Source organism: Spizellomyces punctatus (genome assembly GCF_000182565.1).
Source record: "Spizellomyces punctatus DAOM BR117 chromosome Unknown supercont1.3, whole genome shotgun sequence".
Classification (NCBI taxonomy): Eukaryota; Fungi; Chytridiomycota; class Chytridiomycetes; order Spizellomycetales; family Spizellomycetaceae; genus Spizellomyces; species Spizellomyces punctatus.
In genome coordinates, this window is record NW_015971539.1 from 1312471 (window position 1) to 1324103 (window position 11633).

Sequence of the window (11633 nt, forward strand, 5' to 3'; positions counted from 1 at the left end):
TTCACAAAACAGTATGACGAGTTTCAAGGAATTCTTCAATATCACATTCAGCGCGCCTACGGATGGCTCTCTTCTTATTCCTACAATGGGCTACAATGCTAACTCGGATGAGGAAAGACGAATCGTAGCAATTGTCTTAGACATCATTAATTTCATCGTGACAAACCCAGAGAAGAGTCCTTATACGAGGGTTCCTTTTGTTGACAACAAAGAAAAAGTGAGAAAATATGGAGAAGAACTTGACGAAGTTGGAGAGGAAATCGGTGTTGTTGACATGTTGTTCAGCGTCCATAGTTTTCTGATGGAGTGGATAGCTGAATGCAGTCAGCTAGGGAATCCCGACTGGCAAGCATATCGAGTAGATTTATGTAGTCTGGAGTACCACTGGGATGGGATTGGAGGATGGCAGGCTTAAGAAAAGTAGAATGGAAGCTGTGGGCATCTGTATCGATGATAGCAATGGCCACATGATGTAGAACACGATGTAAAGCGTCATTATTATATAAAGTATCTTAACGTTCACATGTTGGCAGTATTGTATAACTAAAAAATGTCGTCTGACCAAGAACCTAAACATACAAAGCAGTTCCGATGTGCTTTTTATTCCCAGACTATTTACCGAGCGATAGATGGAATACTCTCTGCGGCGGATGATGAAGAAGACCATCTCAAGGCTGCACTTGAGGCACTTCAATGGGCGGCTCAACATATTTTCGAATATCCTACACATTTTGAAACTAGTTGGCCTGGTATGATTCTCTTACTATCTACCACTATAGGAACATATCGTCAAATGCAGCATAAGAGTGAAAAGGAATCATTTGTTGTCGAACAATTAGACTTAATCCTTCATTGTACTAAGAGTCTATCTAGTTCGATGGATAATGAGGTTGTTGTGTGTTGAATAGAACTGCGGATGAAACATTAGTTTCCAGACCCGTGCATTGCTGCACAAAAAGCTGTGTTGGCATCTGTGTTTCAGATGCGTGTGGTTTCTTTTTCGTTTCTTTTTGTGGTCAGTCCAACGAAAGAAGCCATGAAAAGGAAAGGACTGTATGACCCAATGGGGATACAGTTCTCCATCTGCATCCCCATCTTTTTATAGAGAAAAAAAAGGGAAGCCGCGTTCACGCACTTTCCATCCGCATTTCTAGAACAAAGAGCCTTTCATTATGATTGTGTCCTAAGAGAACGCAATCCTGCAAGATGGCCAAGTAGCCGGAATTTCGAAAGCAGATTTCATCCAGTTTCTTCAAGTGGACGATTGACAAAATCTCTTTGAAGATGTGTTCATTCTGGTCTGTTTTCGGAAGAAACAATATGATACGTTTTTTATCTCCTGTCATCATACCTCGACAGTACCTCCAGAATTTATCCATGTCACCCTTCACAGCGTCCTTGATGTTCAATACTGAATGACCTTCAATATCCGCGTGTCGCATTCTTATCTTGCATAGCTTCTTTTTTAAATGATGGCAAATGAAGTTCCTTTCTTTAAGACCCTAATTCCATTACCTCTATAATGGTTACATCTGCGCTTGTGTCCAGTGCTGCATTTACTGCTGAAAAATTGGTAAAATATGCTACATCAGGAACTAACCCCGACACAATGAATGAGGCATAAATTGTTCTGTTCACTCCAGCATTATAGTTAAAATCACTGGAAAAGACTGACGGCATCGAACTGGCATTAGTTCCTAGATACACATTGAGCGTTCCTCCTGCATTATTGGTGCCATGCAAGTTGATGGTATAGCGTATCAACGCCCGGCCGGCTGTAGAAACATAGAACGTCTTTGTTCCGCTACCAGTTGTGATTACATCTTTAGTTAGCATTTTGAACACCTGAACCTTAGGAAACTGTACTTGAGATGACACCCATGCTTGAGTAGCGCAGACCTGTCCGTTGCTATACACAGCACCATTTGAATACAGATTCCCACCTGATACGACATGGGCACCGACCGCAATTCCACCTGCAACAACCAAAGCGCCAGTTGTACTCGATAACGCTGGAGTGGTGCTTTCAACAACGACATTACCTGTGTTAGGATAAACGTAAATACCTTTTGCTCCCTGAGATTGAAGGCGTACGGCACCAACGTCATTCCTGAGTGTGAGTGTATTAGCGCCTCCATCTACTGTTCGATTTGAGCCATTCATAAAAAGAACGGAAGAACCCACGGCCGTCGTTAAATAGTAAATTGGTGCTGCATTCGAACCGAGGTCTACATTCTTGACCTGAATGCTTCTTAAACCATTTACACTGGTGTTTCCGATGATGACATCTCTATCAAAATAAGCATTTCTGGTTGCTCCATTAAGCGACATACTTCGAATAGATGCGTTGCTTTGTCCGACATAGAAATTCAGGTCAACATTGTTACTACCAGGCAAATAGGATTGTATAGAACATATATTTTGTGTTGCGTGTGAAAACATGAGGGTATTGGTTTGGCCAACACTATAGTTAGTATTTTGGACGGTCATTTGTGCACCAGAAACCCATAGTTTCTTAGCGATTCCTGCTCCACCCTTCACTTGAAGTGCTCCAGTGATGGCTGATGTGGAATCAGTTATGTCATTTACAACAAGTGTTCCTGTTGATAATGCGGTACTACTGGATATGGTATCCTGCTTTGATGATACTGATGTTTGTAGGGTTGCAACGCTTCCTTGCAGTGCTGATATGCTGGGGGCATAGTCGACAATGTTTAAAATGCTTCGTACTTCGATGTCATTTGTGAGAGTGAATCCTTGGACATCATCTCCCATGAGAAACATATTGCTCATTGGTGACATCGCAGCGAGAGTAGAGAGTAAAGGACTAGCATTTTGCTTCCCTGAGATGTCGACATTCATAACTCCTAGAATTGACTTCACCTCTTCAACGGTTTTCGTGGAGAATGATGTAGCAGAACTTCCAACAATAAATGAATTTGCAGATATTGCGAGTCCACTGATAGAATCTAGGAGCGGACTCAATGTCTGTTTTGAAGCAATGGCTGTACCTACATAACTCTCGGTTGCTAGTTTTATACCATTTGAGAAAACATTTCCACCGACATAAAGCGCTTTACTAATTCCAACTCCCCCTTTGACTTGGAATGCGCCAGTTGTTGTGGAAGTACAATCTGTCGTCGTATTGATAATAACATTCCCAGATGAGAGAATATCTAATTGAGATGAACTATTTGTAACACCAAATCTCATGTTAGTATTCCATGCCCGCAGGCAGACATCGTTAATCTGATCGTTGAAGAAGGCTTGTCCATTCAAAGATGGGGAGAAGAATGTCATGTCACCAGTATTGACATTTCCACCGATGCTACCCCATCCAAAACCATAGCCAGTCCCTTTTCCACTGGTTACCTTATTACCAACCCACAGAGTCTTCGCAATTCCAACACCCCCAGATACCTGCAAGGCTCCTGATGTCGCAGACGAGGAGTCTGTAGCAGTCAACACCTTAACTTCATTCGAAATGGATACAATCTGTAGACCTAATCCTAGACCAGATTTTCCTTGGATGTTCATGTCTCCACAGTCATTCCAAAGTGTAGCGTTGTTCCCGGCTCCATCTGCAGTCCTTGTAGAAGAGTTGAGGAAAAGTAACGCACCATTGCCGCTGTCATTGGCACAACCAATGGCTGTGTAGGCATTAACGCCAGACGAAACGTTTCGAGATTGAACCCAGTTTGGAGCATCCACAGAGGAGTTACCAATTACATTTCCTCCAGCATACAAGTCCTTTGCAACACCTAAACCACCACTTACTAGAAGTGCTCCTGTAGTCAAACTAGTTGACTGTGTGGTATTTGTAATATATGTAATACCAGTATTAGAAATCTTTAACACATAACCGACGTTGTTATATGAAGAGTTGATCCCAAACCCACCTGCTGGGTTAGAGCCATCGGCTGAAGAACCTGCTACTCGAAGACCCCAAGTGATATTCGATGAAGAGTTGACCAGGGACATATATGTTGGATTGGCACCATTAATTACTGTTACATAACCACTAGCCGTAACTGAGGCAAGACTCAAATTAGTTGATGTGGTGATGTTGTTCTGTTTACCAGAAAGGAGTGTATTCACGTTAGCATTGGTTGCTATATTGAGGATGCCTTTCACTTGAGTGGAAGTAACATTCTCGAACGTAGTCCCAGCAGAAGAATAAAGCCAACTGTCAGGCTGTACCGTCATTGTGTACAGAGAGTTGGTAGCGCTGTTCATTGGTTGCTTCGATGCGAGTGCAGTATTAATGGCATTATTGTTATTAGTAACAGTTGTTGATAGTGAAGACAAGGTTTGACTTATTGGAGCGGTGTTATCAATTACAAATTTTTGAGATGCAACTTCGAGACCTCCGATGTAAGCCATTCCACCGATATATGCATCAGTTGATACTCCTAGGCCGCCACTCACGACCATATTACCTGATGGGTCAATTCAGAACACGTATCCTTTATCTTGGTATGACGAGTAAAAGCCTAATGCTCCAGAAAGTAGGTTTCCATTTGAAGTACCGGAAACATGAACGCCCCATGTCTGTGCAGTGCTAGTGTTCCCTAGTGTGAATGCTGTAGCATTGGTGTTTGAATTTTGTACCGTTAAACCGCTCAGGTTAAGCGAACTCGCAGGTGTAATCAGGGGCTGATATGTGCTGAGGATTTCATCTTTAGGTACGATCCGGAAAAAACCACCATTTCCCATTAAAAAAGTACCATCGGTCGGGGTCAGACTACTTATATTGTCGAGCAAAGGAGATAAGTTTTGCTTCGATGCTAATCCTGTTGTTACAAAGGATTCTGTGGCTACCTTCATATTGGTGGAGGCGAAGATATTACCACCAATGAATACATCCTTTGCAATACCAACACCACCAGGACTTACTAGGGAACCGGTTGTTGGAGAGGTTGATACGCTTGTGCTATCCAGTGTAATGATACCAGTGTTTGCCTGTATTGTTAGTCCTCTAGCAGTCTGTGCTTGAAGCCGAAGACTGCCTGCATCATTCCTTAATGTCATTGTTGATGCTCCTCCATCCACTGTTCGCGAGGCACCGTTCAAAAACATCACTCCAGAACCTCCTGAGGCCGTAAGATAAAGAATGCTACAAGCATTGCTTCCTGAAGAAAGGTTGGATACAACCAGCGAACGTAGACCGCTCACAGAAGATGATCCGATAGTAAGGTCACCCCCTACAACGCACGAACCATTTGTGTCCACTCTTAGACCTAGAGTAGGCATGCTAGATGTCCTAGGATATATGAACATTGGTAAATCCTGAGCACCGAGCCATGTTGAAGCACCGGGGTTGTATCCTAAAAAGCCTGTGCCATCGAGCCTGAACCAGGTGCTTTTTGTTGAATCAAAACTGTTCGAAATAAAGACAGATGATTGTCCTGCTGATGAGGCGGTAGTTTGAACTCTGCTTCCTGTAATGACTTTCCCTGATATATTCACTCCAAATACAACATTATTTGAAGTCAAATTAGTTATCTGTGATGTTGTCCATGGCTGTATCACTTCCATGTTAAAGTCTCTTAACATTCCCAAGTTGATTGCTTGCTGAGGGTATTCATATTTGATGCCTCGATAACATGAAGGCGTATCAAACAAGAGACGAGTACAACCTCCTATTGGATCAGAAGCAATTGCGACATTGCTCCCGGGTTCAAGTGGTGGCATGAAGGTAACAGGGTCTATTGGTTCGTAAACGGGGTTTCCATTGCCATCGAGTATAGGTTGGCCTTCCGCATCTCGTTGAACCTTACGTTTGCGTGACCCTCCGAAAATCATAGCCCATGGAAATGCACTTGTAATAGGAAGAATTGAATTGACAGCCATGGGAACCGTAAGAGGAGGACTAGCCATGGCTGGAAAGGGTATAGTTGAAAGAGGGGTAATACTGCTTGCCACCACCACATTTCCATCCGGGATATCAGTTTTCAAGATTTCAGCCGTGTCAGTTTGCTCTGTATTGTCTGTATCCCTTTGCTTCGATAATGGCGTAGGGTCAATGAGGGTAAAGTTATAAAGCGGATACGAACCTGTAATGATGAGATTTGGACTGTTACTTACAAATTGAGGAGGAATCATGTTATACTGAATCGTATTTCCAACAACAATAATACTTCCATATGAGTTGGTACTGCCCACATAATTACCTCTTAAGGAATCGCCTACGCAAAGAACGGTATCACTTCCTGTAAGTGAACATGAAATCAAGTCGCCGCTGACTTGTACACCATTTATACCTCGGAGATTAGTAGATAGAATGGCACCGTTCTTCTGGAGGCCTATCCCGGCTGCTATATTAGAACTTAAAACCCTGTTGTTGAGGGTTAAATCTGGAGACTGGGCTGTTAACGACAGCCTATAATTGTTGCCCACCCGTGTTACCCCTTGGGAGGCTGTGAATGTATCCCGTATGGTACCCCTGTTTACCATGGCCAAACCGCTGTTAGCATCAACTTTTAGATCGAGTTGAAGGTCATTCTGTACTCTCTCGATACCATTGCTGCAAGTCAGTACATCTTTAATGGTATCTGCTTTGACCATTTGGAGACAACTGCCAGCCTTGCATTTAAGAGATAATACCACATCATTGGTCGTTCCAGGTCGAATAGATACGCCATTAAAGTCCTGAAAAATGTACCCACCTGTGAGTGCATTTCCAACAATTCTGATGGTCTGATTATCGACCAAACAGCCTATCTCTCGACGTCCAGCAGCCTCCGGACTCACGGCGATTGCTCCTGTTTGAGAGCCTTGATAAAATTGTGAAAGATAGTCTTTACTTACAGCATACGAGCCACCTCCAATCGCAGGCAATGTTCCGCTTAACTTTACATTGGGTACACGCAACTCCTGAAGCGTGGACGAATAGGTGAATGAAGAACTTCCCGAGTAGCCATAAGTAAGGTTCCCATACATGATTTGTTCATATCCGGGTGATTTCAGGGACAATCTCGATCCCGCTTGACTGAATGTCGAAGAATCGACCATTAAGCGTATTGCTGTGGTGTCTACCTCTCCTAACACATTAGTCATTTCGGTCAGACTACCAAATCCAAAGTCGAGCCATGAAGACCTGATGTCTAACAGCGTATCCGCACTGCTGGATGTCTTTATAGCCCCAAATGCTTTGAACAGTTGGCTTGAGTTTGTTTCGAGTTCATCTGAACTATTCACCTTCAAACTCTTGTGAAGTTTGACACCAATTCCATTATCCCGATATAGAGGTTTCTTCAGTGTTTCTAGAGGCGGCGGTGGTGGAAAGTTCACTGAAAGTCCGTTTTCGTTAATGGATAATGTCTCATCCACTCTAATACCAACCGTCCATGATTCATCATCATGGTACATTGGGAACTCATAATTTTCGGGAATCACTTTCAGTTTTTCTTCTTCTACAGATAAAGATGAATCATCAAACTGAAGTTGGATATCATGACCCTCTTTTGAGTAGACAAGAGGTTGATGCGCAGATATGTCGATTGTGGTCAACTGACTCTCCTCATCAATTTCAAGCCTCTTGTTATCAACATTTAATCCAATGGATATGACGCCATGTTCATTCATACAAGGTAAGCATTCAGAGGTGGTTTCAACCTCGTTGACTTTAAGTTCACCATTTTCATTAGATAAATGCTTAAATTCTCCAACATCGAACCCCTTTATCTTGGCTCCAGCATCGAAGCCAACCATTTCGCCTGTCACATATGGAGATAAGAGATTTGTGTTATCTACGGTATGTAACCCCGTAGAAGTTCTACTATTAATTCCAGACATGTTATATTGTAGCTAGGAAGTAAAATTTGAGGAGCTTGGCAAAAGTGCTCGAGGGTGCCCATCTTATCGATAAGATGGGATGATAAAACCTTACGATATCTTCTGTTTCTTCCTCGGTGGAAGTGTGACATCCTCTGCTCCTTTTCTCCTTCTACTTCGAACTGTAGGTTCCACACGCAGTGTCGATTGTGTTTGTGCAGGAGGGACAACATATTCCGCTTCACGTTGTCCTCGCAATCTTGTGAGTGGACGTACTTCACTTCCCAAGTCCGCGGTTAGCGGTACTAACGTTGGAGGATTGACAGCAACATTCGGAGGTGCTGGTGCAAAATTGACTTTTCTCCTATTTTTGGCTCATATATGTTTTTCAACTTCTTCAGGGGATGTTAATCTAATTTCCTCTACTTCCTCTCGTTCGGGTATAGAAGAATCTATTCTTTGTCTTTTTACCGTGGTCTGCTTATCATCTGGTTGTTTGTACTGTCTTCTTTTGGTTCCATGAGGAGCAACTCCAGCAAAAATCACATCCGGTGGTGGAGTTACTGGCTCTGTTTTTTGCTTCTTTTTGTTTAATCGAGGAATCGGCGGGGGTGCATTTGCTTTCCTTTTGGAACCTGCTAATATGGTTGCTTCCTTACCTTTGAAGTGAAATGGAGTTCTAGCAGGAACCAGGATAAATTTTTCATTGACGGAGTTCTCTCTAAAACATCCGCTACACCAGACGGATCATGGCGGTCATTCAGGAGTACTGTATCATGCGGAATTGGTGCGGCACTACGAGGCATTGTTTCCATGGAGGCATCGATTTGAGGAGATTCCACATGAACCTCTGGAGTCAAGCCAGGGAAACTGCCTGGAATCGGTGGAATATAAGCATCGGCCATTGTCATCGCATCCAATGGAACAGCAGCGCCAGTCCCATGATTGACATGGTCATTTCCAACTGCATCTCGTCTAATTTCTGTCTCCCTTGTTAGAATTACAGGTTCTAGGGGAGTAGAATTTACATTACGTGGCTGTGCTGGAATCTCATTTCCATTAGGTGGTGCTTCAAACATTAAGCCCGTTTGGGAAGTCACTGATGCGGGATAGGAAAACACATGCCCCGATTCATCAGGAATCGGTAATCCTGAAAGGGAATTTTGCGTTCCAACAGTTAGAGCGTTCCCTCGACGACTTGGTGTAATAGAATCAAGATACTTCTGTTTCTTCCTGTAATCTTCCTCTGCTTTAACATATTCAAGACCGTCCCTGTAAGCCTTGGTAGTTCGTTGGGCAGCCGATAATTTCAGAACATCAGAAGATGAGAGCCTCGGTTCATATTTCGGTGCTGCATAGTTCGTCTTTGTTGCTAGGTCTTTCTCATGGACATTGCGGTTCCACGAATAGACAACTTGTGGTCGTCCGAGGATATCAATCTTTGAATAGTCTAGTGCGACACCCACTTGACGTTTTTGCAGATTTGGAATCGGTGGCGAAATAGCATATGTATCACTCAAGTAATTGGCTCGGTAATATGCCATACTAGGTTTTTTCCTTTGCTATGTAGAGCTGAAAAAATAATATCTCTTCTGTTCTATAAATCAAGATGCCTAATTGGTTTTCTAAAGCGAAAGCAAAGGCAAATGTTCTGTGGAATAACGCACCGTCATATGTTGCCAAAGCAAGGAACTTTGCTAATCAAGCAGTCCGGCACGCCACCACATTGAATAAACACGTGCAGCACGTAAATCGCCAAGTACAAGAGTCACCACTTTTCTCAGCAGGAGTCCGAGAGAAAAGTCAAAAGATTTCTAGTCATGGAGACACTGGGCTGAGGAAACTTACAGAACTTCACAAGAACGCTGACGACTTTGTTGAAAGAGTGACTGGGAAAATTGAATGAACATATTTGTTTAGGCTGGTTGTTCAAGAAGCAGTAAGAAGCTAGAGCTTTATGTAGACGACAAGCTGGGAATTAAAACATCTCAAAAAGATGGGAAAAAATGCCAAGGCAGCCTTAGACCACAGTCACGACCACACCAATGCTTAAAGTGACATTTTCGTGGTAGCACGTTACCATACGCACCTTTTGCGTAGGTGCAACAGCATGTTGCATATGTACTCTTAATAAACCGTCTGTCCCTGTAAAACTCAATGCCGCCTGACTGCCTTCATCCTTGCTGGCAAAACTCCATCCAAATGAAAAGGCTTTTGAATCATAGTCGGCGAACGACATATCCATCTCCCCGAGTTGGTCAAAGTTGTTATTTGATAACTGTGTGACCAGTAACGTTTGATTATCAGATGGGCTATGGCTGAACCCTTGCGTTCCACTTGGAATGGTAAGATTTGCCCCCAATTGAATTCGCCACTCGCGAAGCCCTTGTGAAGAATACATTAGCGCCTTATCTTTCGTCTGGTCATTGAGAACATCATCGTCCACAAACGACATTTCGATCCCTTGAAGTGACCTTACACCACTCATATGAAGCAAAAATGTATTCCGGTTTCCGCCACTACATGCGTTTTCCGTTTGGGTTGAGCGCACATAGTCATAGAATATTGGCTTTCCATCACTTATAGCGCGTGTTGAATTGATGACACTGCTTGGTGGTGGTGTCACATACGAAATCAAAGTCCTGATATTTGATACTCTAATCTCTCCAACTCCAGCCGATGTAAAGACGGTTGAAGGATCCGCAAGCGTGATTATGATTTCGAGTGCTTGATTTGGAAGTGCCCAAACAGGGAAGAACTGGTCATTTGTCAGATGAAAGAAACCCACAAAAGGGTGATGGTTGATGGAGATGGTACTCGATGTTGCAAAGATATTGGTGTTTCCATATCCGGAAAGTTGGCTCAACAATTTCTTACTACCAGCAGATAGATTGCGGTACGTTTGTACTAGATAAAGAGGATAGTTTGGTATATTGACAACTGTTTCTCCTCCTGCTTTGATGGTCAATGATTGAATAATGGATTCCAAGCCAAGATACGTGTTTTTAACACCTGTACCAGGAGTTATCAGGTTCCCTGCATTATCATATGCAGAAACATCCATTGACAGAATTAGTTTCTGCAAAATGAAAGAGACCGAATTCGAGTTGCAAGTGATCTTAATCGGAGTCAGGTTTCTTGACTTTGTCGTATATGTACTTTGACCTATCGGAGAATAGATTGACACCCCCTCACCGCGAGGATCGGAGTAACTTTTGGCGAAGGAATTTGTTGAGAAGATCCAGTTACGTGGTACAGCAACTTCTTCTGACATCTTTGTTTACTGATTGCAGGAAAAAAAAAAATGGAAGATTTTTCAGCCAAAAATACCACCATAGTTGTCCTCCTCAACATTGTCCTCCTCAAAGAATGGTGATCTAGAGTCAAAGAATGGTTCATCATCACCGAATTTCAAAATTACGCTCTTTTTTTTAGATGGACGTATTGCTGCTGGCTGCGCCTTTGCTGCTGGTTTGGATCTCTTGCTCCTAGTTGGTGTTGGTGTTGGTGTTGGTGTTGCCTTCTTTCCTCGCTTCGTGTTTTGTCGTTCTTCCCTCGCCAACCGCTTCTGTTCCTTCTCCTCTTCAAGGATGCGTTTGGCCTCATCGATCCTCCTTTGTTTATCCTGCTCCTTCCGTTCCTTCTCGCGTTTTGCTTGCATTAGGCGCAATTGTTCAGCCCTCGCTTTCTGCGCCTTCTCCAATGCAGCCCGTTGCTTGTCCGTCATCGGGCGTTTCACCTTTTGCTTTGGAGGCTGTTCTGGTATAATTTCTGCTTTTTGAACAGGTGCTTGTTCAGCGGGTGGTTCTACATTATCTTGTGGAACGGCACTCGATTCTTGATGATTTTGATTTTAC

The 11633-nt window shown here is 43.1% G+C and overlaps 4 protein-coding genes across 4 annotated transcripts; all 4 read right to left on the minus strand.

Annotated features, from left to right (window-relative positions):
- Nucleotides 1-1494: 1494 nt before the first annotated feature.
- Nucleotides 1495-7797, minus strand: SPPG_02194 (uncharacterized protein; the record flags this gene model as incomplete). Its single annotated transcript, XM_016750490.1, has 2 exons — nucleotides 1495-4439; nucleotides 4530-7797. The coding sequence occupies 2 exons, from the start codon at nucleotides 7795-7797 to the stop codon at nucleotides 1495-1497; spliced, it is 6213 nt and encodes a 2070-aa protein (XP_016611171.1).
- A 354-nt stretch (nucleotides 7798-8151) lies between these two features.
- SPPG_08998 (uncharacterized protein) lies at nucleotides 8152-9320 on the minus strand (the record flags this gene model as incomplete). Its single annotated transcript, XM_016757149.1, has 2 exons — nucleotides 8152-8358; nucleotides 8436-9320. The coding sequence occupies 2 exons, from the start codon at nucleotides 9318-9320 to the stop codon at nucleotides 8152-8154; spliced, it is 1092 nt and encodes a 363-aa protein (XP_016611172.1).
- Nucleotides 9321-9796: 476 nt separating this feature from the next.
- On the minus strand, nucleotides 9797-11050 carry SPPG_02195 (uncharacterized protein; the record flags this gene model as incomplete). Its single annotated transcript, XM_016750491.1, has 1 exon — nucleotides 9797-11050. The coding sequence occupies one exon, from the start codon at nucleotides 11048-11050 to the stop codon at nucleotides 9797-9799; it is 1254 nt and encodes a 417-aa protein (XP_016611173.1).
- Nucleotides 11051-11092: 42 nt separating this feature from the next.
- On the minus strand, nucleotides 11093-11503 carry SPPG_02196 (uncharacterized protein; the record flags this gene model as incomplete). The annotated part of the gene is made up of 1 exon (XM_016750492.1): nucleotides 11093-11503. The coding sequence occupies one exon, from the start codon at nucleotides 11501-11503 to the stop codon at nucleotides 11093-11095; it is 411 nt and encodes a 136-aa protein (XP_016611174.1).
- Between the last annotated feature and the right edge of the window lie 130 nt (nucleotides 11504-11633).